Source organism: Taudactylus pleione, unplaced genomic scaffold, assembly GCF_031769625.1.
Source record: "Taudactylus pleione unplaced genomic scaffold, aTauple2 ptg000214l, whole genome shotgun sequence".
In the NCBI taxonomy this organism is placed as follows: Eukaryota; Metazoa; Chordata; class Amphibia; order Anura; family Myobatrachidae; genus Taudactylus; species Taudactylus pleione.
This window is the reverse complement of record NW_028284616.1, coordinates 3,061,912-3,081,639: the sequence shown is the minus strand read 5'-3', so window position 1 is coordinate 3,081,639 and position 19,728 is coordinate 3,061,912. Positions and strand designations below refer to the sequence as shown.

Here is a 19,728-nt window from a genome sequence, read left to right as displayed (position 1 = left end):
GAGCGCAATCTTCCGGCCATATCAGCGGTCTTCATCCCGGGAGTGCTCAATTGGGAGGCGGACTTTCTAAGTCGCCAGGACGTTCATCCGGGGGAATGGTCCCTGCACCCGGACGTTTTTCAACTACTGGTGGACAGGTGGGGTCTTCCAGAAATCGACCTCATGGCGTCCCGGCACAACAACAAGTTGCCGGTGTACGGGTCTCGCACAAGAGACGAAGGGGCGTCTCTGGTGGATGCTCTGTCCGTCCGGTGGACGTTCCGGTTCGCATACCTGTTCCTTCCGGTCTCCCTTCTTCCACGGGTAATCCGGAAATTCAAACAGGAAGGAGGGACGCTCCTGTTGATAGCTCCCGCGTGGCCCAGACGGCACTGGTTCTCAGACCTTCAGGGTCTGTCCGTGGACATTCCTCTGCGGTTGCCGCTACGACCGGACCTTCTGTCTCAGGGTCCTTGCCTTCACCCGGACCTGACTCGGCTGTCTTTGACGGCGTGGCTGTTGAGACGGCCATGCTGAGGTCCCGGGGGTTTTCCAGCTCTGTGGTGCGTACCATGTTGCGAGCTCGGAAACCGTCTTCCGCGAGGATATACCATCGCGTGTGGCATACGTTCTTCCAGTGGTGTCGACCGAGAGGTTATGCACCGCGGGAGTTTCGTCTGTCTCGGATTCTCGCCTTCCTGCAAGCGGGACTAGATCATGGGCTTCGCCTTGCTTCTTTGAAGGTACAGGTTTCGGCCCTATCTGTCTGGTTTCACCGTAGGATTGCTACAATCCCGGATGTGCGCACCTTTATGCAGGGTGTTCTCCGCATTCAGCCGCCCTTTGTTCCACCTGTGGCGCCTTGGGATTTGGCTGTGGTCCTGAGGGCTCTCCAAGGACCGCCGTTTGAACCACTGGGCTCAGTGGATCTTAAATGGCTAACAGCTAAGACTGTTTTCCTTCTGGCCATTGCTTCGGCCAGACGTGTTTCTGAGTTAGGGGCTCTTTCTTGTAGACCCCCTTTCTTGGTTTTTCATGGGAACAGGGCAGTGCTCCGCACTCGGCCCGAGTTTCTTCCCAAAGTTGTTTCCCAGTTTCATATTAACGAGGAAATAGTTGTTCCGGCCTTTAACTCACCGGGTCTTTCCGTGGGTGAGGCCTCTTTGGATGTTGTGCGGGCCTTAAGGACTTATGTTGACCGCACTTCTTCGTTTAGGAAGTCGGACGCTTTGTTTGTCCTCTTTGGCTTCCGTAAAAAGGGTTGGCCTGCTTCAAAGCAAACTTTGGCAGCCTGGATCCGTATGGCTATTTCTGAAGCTTATCTTCATGAAGGCCTACCGGTCCCTCCTTCTCTGAAGGCTCATTCCACTAGGTCTGTGGGTCCTTCGTGGGCAGCTCGACGTGGTGCCTCGGCAGTTCAGATCTGCAAGGCTGCTACGTGGTCTTCTGTCCATACCTTCGTGAGGTATTACAGGTTTGACACCTTCGCCTCTCAGGATGCTTCCTTCGGGCGGCGGATTCTCCTTTCTGCACAGGAGCGTCCCCACCCTTAAAGGATACTGCTTTGGGACATCCCCAAGGTATCCTGTGGATACCCTATGGACCCTGAAGTAGAAAATATGAGATATGGTAAGAACTTACCCTTGTTATCTCTATTTCTACGAAGTCCATAGGGTTCCACAGGACTCCCGCCCTGTCGCACCTGTGCTGCAGATGGGCTTTGCTCTGGTCACCGGTTTTCCGTCTCCCTCTGGTGAGAATGTGATTCTTGTATGTGTCCAGATCTTTGTTCTCTCTCTTCCTTCTCCTCCTCCGGCCTATGGCTTGGTAACTAACTGAGGTGCCTTGGCTCGGGGGCGGGGTATAGGAGGGGGACCTAGTGCATCCTGGGAGGCTGAAAGCTTAACTCTTTGGTGCCCTGCGACTGACGTCACACCTATACCCCAAGGTATCCTGTGGAACCCTATGGACTTCGTAGAAATAGAGATAACAAGGGTAAGTTCTTACCATATCTCATATTATTGCAATGCTTGCTGAATGAGGCTTAGAATTCACTGTAGGAAATGTTTAGTACAGGGGTGCTGAACACAGAGAAGGACACATCTGTGCACACCAAAGCAACTACCATATTGGTCTTCTGTGTATATAAAGAGTATTGGTGTTCCCCTACAGGTGCGCATGGTCTCGCTGGGAAGGGACATTGGTACCACCAATTCAACCTTAGTCGCATTACATCACACAATAGTGCCCCTTATGCATGGTACACCACACAGTAGTAGTGCCTTATTACACATTATGCCACGTAGTAGTTGTGCCCCTTAAAACACATTATGCCATGCAGTAGTTGGGTCTCTTATAGCACATGCCATGCAGTAGTAGTGCCTTATAATATTATGCCACACAGTAGTAGTGCTGTCAGTCTGTGTTTGTTGTGGAAACAGGAGCAGACACCTGAACAGGTTCATACAGGAAAGGTGGGTTGTTTAATGAGACTGTTTGTAGACATGAATAATAAGATAACTAAAGTCCAGTAATAAACAAACTGTTATATCTGGCTGAAGGGAGCTGTAGTGAATGGGAGTAAACAAATGTCCAGATCAGTTACAGAGATTAATCCAGATAGACTGTGAGAGTGAAGTGTATCCTGGTTTGCTGAATAGTGGCTGAAGGGGATATCCGGAAATGCTTTGATGCTTGGCTGAAATGGGAATCCGGAAATGCTGTGATGCTTGGCTGAAATGGGAATCCGGAAATGCTGTGATGCTTGGCTGAAATGGGAATCCAGAAATGCTGTGATGGGTTTAACTGAGGAGACAGGTTCAGGCAGGAGTGGGTCCGGTGGAAGGTGCAGGAATGATCTCAGCAGAGAGCAAGGCAAGGCGGAGCAGTGCAGGCTATGCAGGGAGCCAGAGGCCAACAAAGAGCTTAGGGCAAGCACTGGAGCACAGGTCCAGGGTTCAGGAGCGCAGATAACTCTCACAGCTACGCTGTGAACACTTTGCACTGGCAACTACAGGGAGCTCCAAACACCCTTAAGTACCCAGTAGCGGAACGTGATAGGCCAGAGAGAGCAGGTGACCTACAGACGATTGGCCTGCTATGTCACATGGCCACAGATAACATGGTGGCGCCCAGACACCTGTGACGCAGAGATACCGCTAGACTTATCCATGCCAGGATGGCCCAATGCTGACAGACCTCTGCGTACAGCAAATGCCAGTCTCCACATGCCAGTTCCCCCGACAGGAGGACCGCGCCACAGCGCCCTCACCGGTAAGGACCGCAAACCTCCACGCCGCGAAACCCTGGTCGTAACATGTGCCCCTTATAACACATTATTCCACACACCGTAATACCCCTTACACATTATGCCACATATAGTTGTAGTGACCCTTACACATTATGCCACACACAGTAGTAATGCCCCTTATACATTATGCCACACTGTTTTCAATCTATGTTCAACTACAGCAACACCAACCTTTAATCTAGATAGATTTAATGGCTAATGACTCATAGATGCTGTGCAGCACGTCGGCGCCGGTGCCTGAGGATTGTGCCCGCCTGGCGTCCTCATCAGCACACAGCCAACTCAGCGTTCCCCTCCCCGTGCAAACACAATTCATGCACTCCTACGTGGTGGTGCACAGTGTCAGTAAGGAGGCGAAACGGAGGACGGTATCGGCCAGGAGGGAGCCAGTGCTGCTCGGACAGTCTTGCGGGCAGCCAGACCGGCCCATCTGGCTTTAGGACCCTCTGGCATTTGCCAGGTGGCCAGTCCGGCCCTACTTCTGATCCATGTTTCTGTAAAAGCGCCATTAAATTAACAGAATAGTTTCTAATCCACAGTGGATTCAATAGAAACTGCGGCCATATAGAACATGACATGGCGGTTTGTAATTTCTAATCCAAAAGGGATGGACTATGGATTATGGTTAGACATCAAAAAAGACCTTTAGCAATTGCAATCAATTGACAGCGGTTTCCGGCAGGTTCTAAAGGACACTGAACTCGTCACTTATTACTTTTAGGGGGGTATTCAATTAGGCTGCGAAAAGTCGGAATCTGCAATGATTTATCGCCGATGACGTTATTTTCGCCTATTTCAATTATCCCCGTATTCAATTTCAAAGACTTTTCACAGGTTCGAAAAGTCTTTGAAAAAAAACTGGGATAACTTTTCACCATGTTTTATCATGGCGAAAAAAAGTTCAGAATTGGGGTTTAGGGTGCAGGCTTAAAAGAAATAGCCTGCACCCCTGGGAATGTCATTTAAAAATAAATTGTGTCAAAAAAAGTTAAAAAAATAAAAAAAATAGGAACACCCCAAAAAAATTAATAAAAAAATTGGGGTGAAAAATAAAGAAAGGGGAAACAGTGTTTAAAAATAAGGAAATATGTTCAGGATGTTCTGTAAGTATGCGGCAGGTGTTTTCTAGAATAGGCTATTAGCGGCAGGTGCATTAATTAATGAAACTGGAGATCTAAAATATGATTATGTGTGCAGCGACACAAAATCCATAAGGTCTGAGAATATGGGGTTGATCCAGGTTTGCTTGAATAATTAATTTACCGCTGCCGGCTCCATTTTTACACCACTGATGATGTCGCAGAAATGTTCCACTTTTCGTTGTCATAAAAGTTTGATGACCTTACTGCTTTGTTGGGGAGGGGATGCTATTTGAGGTCATGACCATTTGGATTTTGGTATAGCTAAAGAAATTAGGGGTCTTTGCTGTAATGTGACCATTTGCAAATCAGGAATGTTTGATTTATGGTTTAAAGGTGGGCAGACATCTGTAGATTCAAGCCAGCAATATTTGAAGACTTTTACAGCTAGCACCTGGTGGTAGCACACAGTAGGTTTGATAAATAGTACTACTGCAAGGTACTGACATTTATGTAAACCCATTTTTGGAGGAAGACGTTCTTGCAGTCGCTGACATCAAATGTTTCTTCCGACAACATGACAAAGTTATATCTCAATAAGTTAAGGAAAAGCTTTTGCTATGAACTACCCAAAAACCATGGCACATTTTATGCCATTAGGTGGACTTAAATGCCCATAACTCCTAACTAATCTTCCTTCACAAAACTGATATTAAAGATGGCATGGCTTCTTAACCTGTTACCATCTGTCAAATGGGGCTTATGACGCAGTACATCAGTTGGTCAATAAGAAAACTCCACAAGCCCCTAACCTATTACGAGGCACCAGATTAACATGGATCTTTGTGTTCCTATACCTTATAATTTTTGCAGGACAGCACAATGTTAGTCACACTGTATGTCTCTTTTCAGATGCTGACTGGCAGAACCAACTGGACCTTCTACTGTTTCAACCCCCTCTTCCCACCATAAAGGCTAATTCCCTTTACTATACCGGTTTATGGGATGTTTTAGCTCACTCAATAGTGACCACTGGTGTATCCAGGTGGTTGATACATGTTCCCTCCCTCACTTTGTATTGCACACTCTTTTCCATTATACCTATTTATCGTGCTAAAGGAATTAACAAATGGGTCTCACCTTTAGGCAAAGATGCTTTCGATGTACTAAAGGAAGCAGTCATTTACTTTTGCTTGCTTGTTTGTGAGACATTTGGTTAAGCAATATGCAAAGCAATTTAGTCAACTATAAACACGCCAGGATGAATGATTGTAGGCGTATATATAAAAATCATAGGGGCTCTGCACTCACCATAATAACTAATAATACACATAATAAACAGTGGGGTTTTGGTTCATGAATTGATCAATGCATTTAAGCTTGCAGTTCCCGTCACGGGACCCCACTTTACTGCAAGTCCCTACTCTATTGCTCAGAATTATAACATGGACATAGCCATCACATTAGTGTTAAACTCAGGGTATGCTATCAAGGTTTAAAGCTCACAGCAACTTTGCTTTTAAACGTGAGACAGTTACCAAGCACACCTGTTGCAAAGCACCTAGGAAAACAGCTGACACAAGTTAGATTAAACAGGTTAAAAAGGGTGCATGAGAAAATGTGATCACAAAATGATTGATTAATTATAAAAATTAATCAAATAAACTAAAAGCACGCTCTTTATGAAGGTGGTCTAGACCGAAACGGCCATCGGGCCAGGGGCATTTCTTACATGATGCATGATGTCACAGGGCTGCTGCTAAGTATACATGCTTTCGTTAGATATGAGACAAGCGAATATATTTATTCTATTTGAAGATGACGCTGTTATAATGCAGTTTTTCTACTAAAATATTTTTTTATTCATCTTTGTGGTGTGCTGGCCTCTTGCTTGCTTCTGTTGGAGCTTACTATTGAGATTATATATATATATATATATATATATATAGAAAATACAAGGAGCTGGTATAGAGCGCCTACTGTGCTTATATAACTTATTATAAAGTGCTAACAATATAAAGTGATATCGTGCAATAAAAGTGCTAATGCCAGGATAGTAATATCAAATTATCATTATCCTCAAATATTTATGCAATTTATTATATATAAAGTATAACTTATAAAATAACAACGGTCTATATGACTAAAGTGCTATTGCAGAGATCCTTCAAGGATCATAAACTAAATTAACAATCATAACATTCCATAAACATGTGCAAAAAATGCATACGTTTCGTCCGTATCCTGGACTTCTTCAAGTCCAGGATACGGACGAAACGCGTTGGAGGCTGCTATTATCTTTCCATTCATGAACTTGCCATTTTTATCAGATAAGCTACGATTTTTATTCCTATTTATTCTGATAAATCTATAGTTCTTTTTTATATATACACATTTTTGTCCTTGGTTTTATGTGTTTTTATGTCATTTATCCTTCATGTAGGAGGATATCTATTGTTGTGTCTGATTAAAACTAATTCATGTTATTTTAAATGAATTTTTGCACTTTTATTGATTCACATTTTAAATTATTTATGCATTTTTTGCACATGTTTATGGAATGTTATGATTGTTAATTTAGTTTATGATCCTTGAAGGATCTCTGCAATAGCACTTTAGTCATATAGACCGTTGTTATTTTATAAGTTATACTTTATATATAATAAATTGCATAAATATTTGAGGATAATGATAATTTGATATTACTATCCTGGCATTAGCACTTTTATTGCACGATATCACTTTATATTGTTAGCACTTTATAATAAGTTATATAAGCACAGTAGGCGCTCTATACCAGCTCCTTGTATTTTCTATTTGTTTGTATATGTAATAGATCACCACTGTTACATTATTTTGCTGGTTGAGCTGACACTCACACATTTTTGGGGGTGCATTTTAATAGTGTCACATTATTACAAATTTTAGTGTGAGACAATAGACACACAACTGATAAAAATACCACATTGAGGGATTTGCACCCAACTGGCGCTGTGATCTTCTGCTGCATATATATATATATATATATATATATATATATATATATTAGTCAGGGTAGGGGATCCCTCTCCTGGGGTAGATGGACACCTCCTTACAGCAGCCAGGAAACAGCACACCAGTCCAGGGTTTTCGTTCAAGCTGGTTGGAACCAGTTTTATTGTGCAATAAAACCAAAAAGCAGGCACTGAACCAAAACCTAACACAGCTTATCTGAACCACTTCCAGGTGAAACTACTAATCACAAACAAAAAAATGGCAGCTGCTCAATGAATCTGGTAGTACTTTTTTCAGGTGCATGAAAGGGAGGGGTCATACCAAGTAGAAAAGAGAGGTGGGGTTTAACCCCCTATTGTTCCTCAGCACACTGAAATATACTAGCAACAATATATGAATACTATATGGTAATAGAATTTCAGAGATATTAGTTGCATGCATTTGCAAATACATGGGATGCTGCTAGGCCTCGTCACGGCTTCTCTGTCACTAGCAGTCCCTACACTAAACGGTTCACGTCTGGGGCGCAGAGGACCCCAAAATAACGTCCAGCCCAGGACCCCCCCAGGGCATCACACGAAAAATGGAAAAAGAGTGACAGTGCAGTGTAAAGTATAGAAGTGTGCAAGTAATTACTAAGTGTTAAGGGGTTAAAATATATGTGAAAAATTACATGAATAATAAACATAAAAAGGTGATGTGAAAAGTAACTATGTGTATTAAGTGGTGATGCCCTCAGGAGGCCCAGCCAGAGCAGCCTCGGGGGCCCTACGCCCAAACGCTCACCCCAAATGTAATGTATGCCAATTAAAGCCTCATAATAAAGGCACATATATATTTTCGGTAAATGTAAGGCCTCATGATAAAGGCACATACATAAATGCATCCGAATTGAGAGCCAGCTTACCTGGGAGTCACCCCTGGGAACTCCAACTAGCACTACTAGAACCAGCATGCCCTGCTAATTTCAGCCTGCTCTCAGACTGAAAGGCCCAACAACTGAAATGGCCTGTGGATGGAGCCCTCCCTTTTCTTCTCACATCCACACCCCTAGGACTACCTCATGAAGCTGATTGAGAGAATGCCAAGAGTGTGCAAAGCTGTCATCCAAGGAAAGGGGGGCTACTTTGAGGAATCAAAAATATAAAACATATTTGTTTAACACTTTTTTTGTATACAACATAATTTCAAATGTGTTCTTTCATAGTTTTGATGTCTTCAGTAATAATCTACTATTTTGAAAATAATTTAAATAAACAAAAACCATTGATTGAGAAGGTGTGTCCAAACTTTTGACTGGTACTGTATGTATATGTAGTATGGTTAAGGCTAGCCTACTTGTAACCCAGTCAGGATTCCGGTATTGGGATTCTGAGCGCAGGGATCCAGAGCACTGGCATCTCCTACCCAACTCTGTGAGATGACCATGGCATGTCTGTTTAGGTACTGCTGCCGGATAAAGTACAATAATAAACAGTAATTTACATATGATATGAATGCAAATTATATTAATGAATTAAAACAAAATAAATTACAACTCCGGAGGATGCAAGCAGAAAGAAGCATCAACTCAGGGCTGCTCGAGGGCTAATTACTGGTCTCTAATTTAATAGCTCTGGGCACTTTGCCTGGGAGAACAGACATTGCGATACAACCAGCAGCTAAATGAATCTGCCCATTTTTATGGATATATATGTATATATACCTATTTATTATAATTGATACATTTATGTGGCCATTTCAAATTTTGGGGGGTTTCTATTGGGACATTTCTAGAATTCAAACATGGACAACGCAAGAACTAGCCAAGCCATGGATACAGTAAATGAGCTGCAGAAACATGGACTTTTTTGATCGATCTAAAGCTAATTAAACAGCTTGACAAGTTTGTTTTTTTATTTATATAGCACACTGCATATTCAATATAGAGACATCCTGAGGGTTTTAGTAGTATAATATATATATGTAATTAATATCATTTTTTTTTAAATATTTTGTCTTCTAGTTTGCGAACTTCATGTACATGCAGACTGTGTCTTGTTTACTTGCAGTGACTGTCGACTGTGCTATCATGACTCGCAGCAAGATCATGTAAGTTTGTTAAGCCGTTACAACTCTTGCATGCAAACTAAGGGCCTGATTCAGAGTTGGGAATAGAGAGAGAAATAGCACTTAACTGTGTATCTGGACAAACCATGTTGCAATGGAAGGGGTGTAATACATATATATATATATATATATATATATATTTTTTTTTTTTTTTTCATGCAGGTTAAATACTGGCTGCTTTTCCATGTAGCCCACAAATACTGCACAGCTTTATTATTACTCTTCAATTTAGATGTCAGTTTGGAAACACTCCTCCCAAATCTAAATCTCTCTGCACATTTTATATCTGCTCCACCTGCAGTGCAGCATGGTGTCAGTATATGTTGGCTTCTCAAGTGTCGGGAAGGGGTGTCATGTATTGGGTGGCCATGACGGTACATAGTTACAGCCCTAAGTGGGGTGAATATGTTGTGGACAATGGAGGAGGTGCCCCTTCAGAGCTGGAGCCCGGCGGCAGGTGCCTCCATTGTCTCCCACAGTTCTGCCCCTGACCGCAAAGTCTTGTAAACCTAGATTAAAAGTCTAAAACTCTTTTGAGTACTGATGATCCGCTTCCTTTCTGTGGCAACTTATATGCAATGATAATATAAAATAACTACACGTTATGTTTTGATAAGAAACAGTCTCATTTATTTCAATATTGCACGAAAAAGGGACAACATTTAAATAAATGTTTCTTACATAATGTGTAGCTATTTTTATTATCATTGCAACACAGCGCATTGTACTGTTCTTTTCGTGGGTATAATCTTCAGACATAAGTAAAAATATTAGATATAGTACATTATAGATTTTGTAAATTAGTATATATGCACTAAAAAGATTATAATTATAAATTCAGATTCATGACTGAGAAGGTTAGCGCTAGGGCATGACCCAAACGGTGAGCAAGCAATTTTTTAAAGAATTATATAAGCGAGGTTGGTGACCTCACTCCTAAGCAGCTTCCGCCGTAGGTGTCCACAAAGTTTCATAAGTTGCGCAGCGGTACACAGCCTTTCATTCACAACAAAGTGCCAGAAGGTAATTAATCTGGGGGAGGGGTAGTTGGGGTAGGGGTAGTCTCTGTGTGGCTGTGGAGGGCGGTAGGCTCTGTGTGGCTTGGTGGGGGCCCCCACAATTTAGTTGCCCCAGGGCCCCAACAAGCCTTAATTCGGCCCTGCTACCTACAGCTGTAATCTTGGTATGAAACCTCCCCGGAGGCGCAGTAGCACACTCCTCTTTTAACCGTTAATAGGTACTTTTCTTTACTATATTACTCAGGAATATATTTTTTTTGTGTGCATGTTTGGCAAAGTTTTTTTTTGAGCACGGGATGGAGTTTTTGCTGTAATACAAGGGTTTTTGAAGTTTTATTGATGCCTAATAGTAAATGCATAAGTATATATGATACATGCCTGGTGTGAACCAGGCACATAAAGATGTGTCCTTGCTCATCTAGCCTCAATACGCCATGCAGCGTCCCGTGCAACTCTGCTAGCGTCTGGCCTTCTTTTTTTTTTTCCGACAATGCATCTAAGTCACAGTGCAATGCATCTAGAATGAGACTGTGCAGATTAAATTGATATGTGACACTTGTATATATGTGTGCACCTGAGTCTGTATACTGAATTTGATGCAGAAAAAAGCTGCAGCTGCTACATCGTAGAAATGCATATGCTTATTAAGCGACTCGGTCGCACACATATATACAAGTGTCACATATCAAATTAATCAGCACAGTTTTCTGGTACGTGCTACTCACATCACATTGCGACTTTGACGCATTTTTTGACACGACGCCTGGCACTAGCCACCAGGGGCGCCATGATGTGCTGTTTGGCGCTGCTGCATCAAAGGCGAGTGACACATCTGTATGCTACTAGTGCAGATTTGCACACATCTTGCATCAGTATTATTTCTTCAAATAAACAAAAAGTTGAATGACACTTGCGGCGCTGCTAGTACATGTATTGTCCTTGTAGGGTCTCTTCATCCAATGGTGGGATGCGTTCCCGTTGGATATGATATAGTGTTCCTTCTAGCTCCGGCGGGAGGCAGGGCGCCGGAGCTAGAGAGGGCATGCCCGCGCGCGCGTCCGAGAAGGGGGCGCGGTCATAGGAAAAGGGGGCGTGTCTATAAGACGCGTCCCCTTTTCGTCACTCTTGGGGGCGTGCCCGGCACTTACGGACACGCCGGGCAGCCCCCAAGCCCTGCAGACAGGGAGAATAGATGCCGGGCGCATGAGCCCGGCGTCTATTCTCCGGCGGTGACCAGGTCACCGCATGTTTCTCCACCCGCGGGACACTGCGTCCCGCGGGTGAGAACGGCTCCCGCAGGCTGTGAGGGCAGGGCGCTTTTTGCCCTCCTCCTGGAGGGCAGGGTGCTTTTTGCCCTCCAGAAGGAGGGCAGGGCGCCGCGCCCCGCTAAAACAGCCTAGCGGGAACGCTATGATAAAGTTCAAAGGTAGAATATACGTTGTCATAAACCAGATGATGATCTGAATATGTTCAAAAATAGAATATCCCAGTGTGCATCAGATTCTTTCTTACACAGGGAACTGACCATATAGGATCAGAATGTGTGCAATATGGAGCTACTCACTAACAAGGCACACTGGGATATTCCGTTTTGAACATATTCAGATCATCTGGTTTATGACATTGTATATTCTACCTTGGAACTTTATCGCACACAATGGGAATACACCCCACCATTGGATGAAGAGACCCTACAAGGACAATACATGTACTAGCAGCGCCGCAAGTGTCATTCAACTTTTTATTTGTGTATTCGTGGCCATTTCTTGGGACTTGGTGGATACCAATACTGTGACGCTGTGGTTGCTGTAGTCTAGTGCGCCAGTGTTTATTCCTAAAAGTTTTTTGTATAAGTATTTCTTACAAATATATTTATGTAGCGCACATTCCACAGCACTTATACCAGATTTGCATATGCATGCAATTGTAGCTTTTCACAAAACGCATTTTATTCCTGGCAATTTCGGTTGCAATTGAGGCCTACTTTGCATCAACCCCCATTGGTTTTTCATAGAAAATTATTCCAAAAGTACAGTGCTTATCCAAGTGCGCTCTCATCATTTTGCCAGGTTTTTTTTTTCTTTTTCTTTCCCTATATTTTGGGAAGGTAACATATCCATAGGAGTGCATTCTGAAAAACAAAAAAACTGTTTAGTTGCATGCGGGAGTGGGGACAGTGTTGCTTACTCTTAATATGGCATGAAAGAGAAATCGGCATCCATTCAGTAGCTCATTGTTATAACCATTTTTGGTTGTGTTTTGATTGCTATGTGTTTCCAGGTCTCAAGATGCCTCCAAACCACATGAAACTATTTCTGTGGGTGTAGCCAAAGGGCTAAAAACAAATAAAACAATGGAGAGAAAAGAGAGTGCCATATTAGCGAACTGTAATAATACTATGTCGAGTTTGGTAATTGTTTATTGTATGGGTAAAAGAATTAGGAATAAATAAAGATTCCCTTTTTGTAACAATGACAAAAAGTTACAGAACAGAACTATTAAATGTAATCAGTAGATGACACTAATGTATATCTTATAAGGACACTATCATGAAATATATATTTTATGCTTTTAAATATAGGGCGTTGTCTGCTATCACAATAATTTCAGGATTATAGATTTGTAGTCTGTGCGTACGCGTGCACTAACATATCCCTATTTGTTCTGGCTGCTTGTCACAAGTGCAGAACAGACAGACATGTCCATACTAGCAGCTTCTAATTGGAATCTGATCTTGTTGCTGGTGCCATACACTGTGTTCCAGCAGGAGCAACTAGTTCTCACATCATCATGTCTGTTTCTTTGTTCAGTCATATTCACTTAGCTCGGTCTGCCTATGCCCTAAACAGTATTGGCTAGTTAAGATGTACACACATCAAATGGGACAGGATTACTACCCAGGTTGGACATAGATCTGGACATTTGGTGCTTGGGCTGAATGGAAGGATTATCTATGGCACGCTAGTGCTGACGTAACAGGACTATGTGCATATTTCATTAGCCGTAATCTTCGAACCACATTTTCCACATGGCCATAATGTTCCTGTATATTTCCATAAATTCACTATTGCTATTGTATTTATTTATTTTGCTGCCACACACGACAATATAGAGCTGTTTGCTATAGTATCTGTGATAATTTCAAGTACCGAATTATTGAAGCACCGTATAAAAAGTGATTTATCATTGAAGGAGAAAAGCAGACTTTAAAAATGTGTTTTGGAAAACTTTTTGTATGATTTTATTTACACAAATAAGTATCTGCTATATTATATCAAAGGTTTAAACACACAGGTAAAAAAAAAAAAATACCACAATGCTGTATGCTGCTAATATTTATTTATACAAAATAGGAGAAAAAAAAGAAGGAAAAGACTTGCTAGTCCGGAAGGCTATTTTTGTACCCACAAAAAATATATATACTGTATAATCACTATACAGTAATTACACACAATTTATCATAAAAGATTGTATAAAATAACAGTATGTGTAGGGTTAGTATTAACTTCACTGTATTAAATAGAATTATGGCTGGAGCTCTAGCTGCATCAAGGATGTCTCTCCAGTTAGTACAAGCCTGTGAGTCTCTTTAATATATCTGTATCTGAGCTCTAGCTGCATTAGGGGCTCCCCATGTTGATAGCATACAAGTCCAGTTGAAAATAAAAAAGGTATTAGTTGTACTGATACTGGTTACTTGGATACTGGGCTATTAATATATGGAAATAAGACTTTTCTAAATATTTGCGTGTTGGCTATTAGTGCAGACAGTTAATAACATGATTGTTTGGGTATTTTCAGACCGATCTAAATTGTTCCTGCTGATATTTAGTACATGTGACGTCTCTACACTCTAAATCGATCAACTCTCAGTTAGGGTCCAGTAAATTGTAACCAGCATAAGAGAAAAAGCCATCAAGATAGCAAGACTTTTGTGCAAAGCCCTATCTATAGAAAGCAATAATGCCTATATATTCCTGGATCCATGCCAGGGAATGGCTATCTAGAAGTGCTTTACTTTGTCCCTCCACAGCATGATGTCTATTAGGGATGTGCAGGCTCGGATAGGTTCGAGTTTGCACGTTGAGTTCGGATTTTTCCCTCCAAAAAAACGGAACTCAGAAAGAGGCAAAACGTCATCTTTGTCCAGGAATGATGATGTTCGTCCATGTAAGATGACGTTTTGCCTCTTTCTGAGTTCCGTTTTTTTATGAGGGAAAAATCCGAACTCAACGTGCAAACTCGAACCTATCCGAGCCTGCACATCCCTAATGTCTATACACCTCTATAGATGGCAACACTGTGGCCCTCATTCAGAGCCGTACACTCTGAGCAGAGCGCACGCTCTGAATTAGGGCTGCCCTCCATAATTATGGAGCGTTCTCCTGGACGCTCGTATAGCTGTGGGTCACCACCCACAGCCTATACGAGTGTGCAGTTTGATGGGCGCGATGGTCTTGACCATCGCGACCATCGCCACTGCGAGCCGGAGCCTGCGGTTGAGTTTTTCAACCGCAAGGCCCGGAGTGATTTTGGCTCTATCAGAGCCAAAATCACTCCCACTGACATCACTAGTGATGTCAGTGGGCCGGCTTCTGACGGTAGGCGTTCCCTTGGGAACGCCCCCGTCAGGGAGGCACGCCCACCAAAGGGGGCGTGCTGTCAATCAACATCGACAGCACGCCCCCTTTGATCAGACACAACGAGCGAAGGAAAGTCCTTCACTCGTCGCGTCTGGTGCATGCGCATGACGGAGCTCCCGCCGTCGTGCGCATGCTCAGTGCACAACATCGACCCACTTGCGAGCGGACAGCCGCTTGCGAGTGGGTCTGAATCAGGCCCTATGTCAGGTATATACTTGTTGTTGGTTATAATTTTCAGATTTATACAATGAGAAGATTACACTAGAACCACATATGCTAGTAAACCATGGCGCAAATGCCAATTATCTTTGAAAGAACACACAGCATGATCCAAAAGCAACTGCCTAAATACATTTCTGTTTTTTAAAATGAAGCTTTGATCCTAGCCCAGTATTGTGGATATGTGCAAATGAAATACTGGTGTTGTTTTTATAAAGACTGTTTTTCTTATCTTAGGATACATATCATCATCACTGGCGAGAAGGAAACTTGTCTTCAAGTGCCCGCTGTGAAGTCTGCAAGAAAACATGTGGTTCTTCTGAAGTTCTTTCTGGCATGAGATGTGAATGGTGTGGCATTCAGGTATATTAGATTTAAGCGTATATGTCTGCTTATAAAGGAAGTGTTTACTAACTCAGGCTTTGTTTCCTTGTGCCTTTACATTAAAAACGCTTCTTTTATTCTGTGTTGCATATGACTGTTTCTATTCTTTTCTACTTCAGGGTCCATAGGGTATCCACAGGATACCTTGGGGTATAGGTGATGACGTCAGGCATCGGGCACCATAGAGTTAAGTTTCAGCCTCCCAGGATGCACTAGGGTCCCCCTCCTATACTCTGCCCCCGAGCCAAGGCATCTCAGTTTAGTTTGGTGCCCGGCCGGAGTCGGATGCACCTGTTAGAGGGGGGCCATGAAGAGCCCCTGAAGTTTCTTCAATGCAGCTGTGGCAGCACATCTGGAAGTACAGCATGGACAGTCAGTCCTGACGTCCATGCTGTCTTCCCTACACCCCCGCCGGTACCAGAACGCCGGTACTGATCCGGGGATGCTGGTAGGCATCTAGGGTCACAGCTAGCGGTGACCCCAGCTGTTTAGGACCATGGCCGGAATCAAGGGGGACAACAGGTAAGCAGCGGGGTCCCGCTGTGGGTCCCCGCTGACCCATGGTCCAGAGTCCCCAAGCAGGGGGCTCCCTGGGGACTGGCTGCAGCGTGGAGCCAGGTTCTAACCTGCGCTTCCACTACCCCCTGGGACAGCAGGCCGCGGCAGAGCGGTAGCGCTGCGGCGTCCCAGGGGTTAAATGCATGCCAGGGGAGCACGCCTTCCCTGTCTCACAGCCGGCACCTCCCCCGCTGCACACAGCCCTCTCTGCTCTAGCTGACTGGTCCTGTGTAAGCGCTCCTCCCCCAGGCCAGCCTCCTCTCTGCTCCTCGGTGGCCATCTTTGGAAGAAGCATGGTGAGCGCTGCTGGACGCTGATGAACGGTGGCATCGCGGTCTGGGTCCCCCTGCATACCTCTCCTCCGTTGGATTAAGGTCTGTGTATGCAGCGCTGTGTCCTACCAGGCTCTGAGTCTGTGTAGTTGAGGATCAGCGCTGATAGTGCAGGAATTGATTTCTTTGCATTGTATGTGACCTATGCTAGCGTCTGCTGCCTGTACTTTAATTTTCTATCTGTCAGCATTTAACTGTCCCTGTTCTTTCTGCTAAAGCCCTTGCGGTGAGGTGCTTGCAGGGTGGTCTCACACTATACTAACGAGTATCAGTGAGAGGGGTCACATACTTACCATTATGTCTGAAAGTGATTTTCCTCTCCAGCTTTTATGTACTACATGCAAGGTACCTACAGCGGAGGGGGACGGTAGTGCGGAGGGACTTTGTCGACGGTGTTATTCGTTGACGCGACCGATACGGTCACGGCTCCGGTACAGGAGCCGCCCTGGGCTTGTTTTGCAAAAGCGCTTACAACCCTCGTGGGCCAGTTAGCTCCGCAGCCTGCCTTCACTCAGATGGGTTTGTCCCAGCAGTCAGTGGTGTCGTCACCCATGCAAGGTTTCCCAAGACAATTGATGGTACCCCACAGTCTCCCTATTTCCCCTCCTCAGGGCTCTCATGAGCCTGCGTGGGTTAATTCGTTAACAAGCTCTGTACAGCAGTTGTCAGAAGTGTTGCAAGGGGAGTCTGTGATGCGGCCTCACAAGCGGCCGGTGGCGTCTCTGTCTGCTCCTTATGAGGATGGTGACGGGACGTCCGACGATGGGGAGATTCTGGATCTTTCTGACCAGGAACCTCCCCGTACTAAAGAGTCGGACGCTAAGTCTAAGGTGTATATACCTGGCCTTATTCGTGCAGTCTGTACTGCTTTAGTTATTGAGCATGAGGAGCCTCCAGTATCAAAGTCCAAATACTCCTTTTTCAAGGATGTTAATGGAGATACCACAGTGTTTCCTCTTTCGGGGCAATTAGTTGACCATTTAGAGGAAGCGTGGAAACTGCCAGGCAAACTACATCAGCCTCAAAGGCGTTTAGCAGTGGCGTGTCCGTTTGCGGACAATTATTTTGCCAAGTGTGAGTCCCCTCCACAGGTGGATTCTCATGTGACACGCCTTGTCCGTAGTGCCACATTACCCATGCCATCCATGTCCTCTCTTAAGGATGCTACGGACCGAAAGGTGGAGATCTGCCTGAAGTCCGTCTATTCCCTTGCGGGGGGGGCAGCGCGGCCAGCTATGGCCATTTGCTGGGTTGCCAGAGCTTATGGAGTGCTGGGCTGATGCATTGGAGGCCTCCTTCGATTCCGACTGTTCGGCTGAGCAGACGGAGTTGATCGGCAATCTCTGGGATTTGGCCACTTATATCAACGAAACGGCCTTGGATATTAGTACCCTGGCGTCTCGAATTTCTTCAGCAGCTGCTCGTCGCACATTGTGGTTGCGATCTTGGAAGGCGGACGCGGATTCCAAAAAGGGTTTGGAAGCGTTGCCTTTTAACTGAGAAGTTCTCTTTGATCCGGACCTGGACAAAATTGTAGCCACGCTGGCGGCAGCCAAATCGGCATGTCTCCCGTCTGCAGTTCCTTCCGGTTCCGGTAAGTCGTCCTTTCAGCCTTATAGGGCCCAGGGTAGGCCTAAAGCACAGTCCTTTCCCCGACAGGCTGGCCCCAAGAAATCGGCCAAGCCCCGGAAGCAGGCCTGGAGTACCAGACGTCCGGCCCCTAAGCCAGATGACAAGCCTGCGACCTGACGGTCTGGGCCTCCCTTTGGGGGATCCCAAAGTGGGAGGCCTCCTGCTGCAGTTCGCCCGGTGTTGGTCGGTCACCACGACGGACCCTTGGTTCTCGAGGTGGTCTCACACGGGTATGCCCTCTCCTTCCGGCACAGACCCCCGGCTCGATTCTTCACCACGGGTCTACCATCAGACCGGAACAAAGCCACGGAGCTGCGGAAGGTCTTGCACACTATGCTCCAGGCTGGAGTTATAGTGCCTGTTCCATTCTCCCAGAGGGGCCAGGGTTTCTATTCCAATCTCTTTTTGGTGCAGAAACCCAATGGGTCGTTTCGTCCGATTCTCAACCTCAAAGCTCTCAACAAGTCTTTGCGGGTACCGAAGTTTCAGATGGAGACCCTTCGGTCCATCATTCTGGCGCTGGAACCTGGGGACTACATGGTGTCATTGGACATACAGGACGCTTACCTGCATGTCCCTATTCTTTTGCGCCATCAGCAGTTCCTCAGGTTTGCAATCCGCAGCGACCACTTTCAGTTCCGGACGTTACCTTTTGGCCTGGCGACAGCACCACATGTTTTCACCAAGGTGGTGGTGGTCATGGCGGCTTCCCTGCGGCTGCAGGGAGTCCGCATGTTGCCGTACTTGGACGACCTTCTCTTAGTGGCAGGATCTCCGGAGCTCCTTCTGCGCCACTTGGACCTGACCATTGCGCTACTGCAACGGCACGGCTGGTTAATCAACTGGCAGAAGTCCACCCTGATCCCGTCTCAGCGGATTCTGCATCTCGGAGCCTTATTGGACTCGGGACAGCAAAGGATCTTTGTGACGGGGGAAAAGATCTCTGCCTTACAGTCGAGGGTGCGCAGTTGTCTGCAGAGCCGCCGGGTGTCTCTGCACTCGGCGATGAGGTTACTGGGCTCCATGGTGTCGGTATTCGACATGGTGGAATATGCCCAGTTTCACTCCAGACCTCTGCAGCACCTGATCCTGTCCAAATGGAATGGACTGCCTCAGAATCTGAAGTCCCAGACATTGGTGCTCACTCCGGAGGTTCGCCTGTCTCTCGTCTGGTGGTTGCAGACGACCCATCTCAACAGGGGTCGTCCGTTCTGGGTGGCGAATTGGGTCCCGTTAACAACGGACGCCAGTCTTCGGGGCTGGGAAGCGGTCTCGGGTCCACACTTGTTCCTGGGCAGGTGAACTCCGGCAGAAGCAGAGCTTCCAATAAATATCTTGGAACTCCGAGCGGTTTTCAATGCTCTCCAGCAGGCACATCGGGTTCTCCAAGGTCACCCAGTGCAGGTCCAGTCAGACAACGCTACCACCGTGGCCTACATAAACCAGCAAGGAGGTACCCGAAGTCGGGCG

General features: G+C 45.2%; 1 protein-coding gene across 1 annotated transcript in view; it reads left to right on the top strand.

Moving 5' to 3' along the window:
- DGKQ (diacylglycerol kinase theta) overlaps positions 1 to 19,728 on the top strand; it is a 213,681-nt gene that overhangs the window by 114,285 nt on the left and 79,668 nt on the right. Inside the window, exons 4-5 of the mRNA XM_088478399.1 lie at positions 9,368 to 9,453; positions 15,590 to 15,715. Of these exons, the coding sequence (XP_088334525.1) occupies positions 9,368 to 9,453; positions 15,590 to 15,715 (212 nt within the window). The remainder of the gene's footprint in view (positions 1 to 9,367; positions 9,454 to 15,589; positions 15,716 to 19,728) is intronic.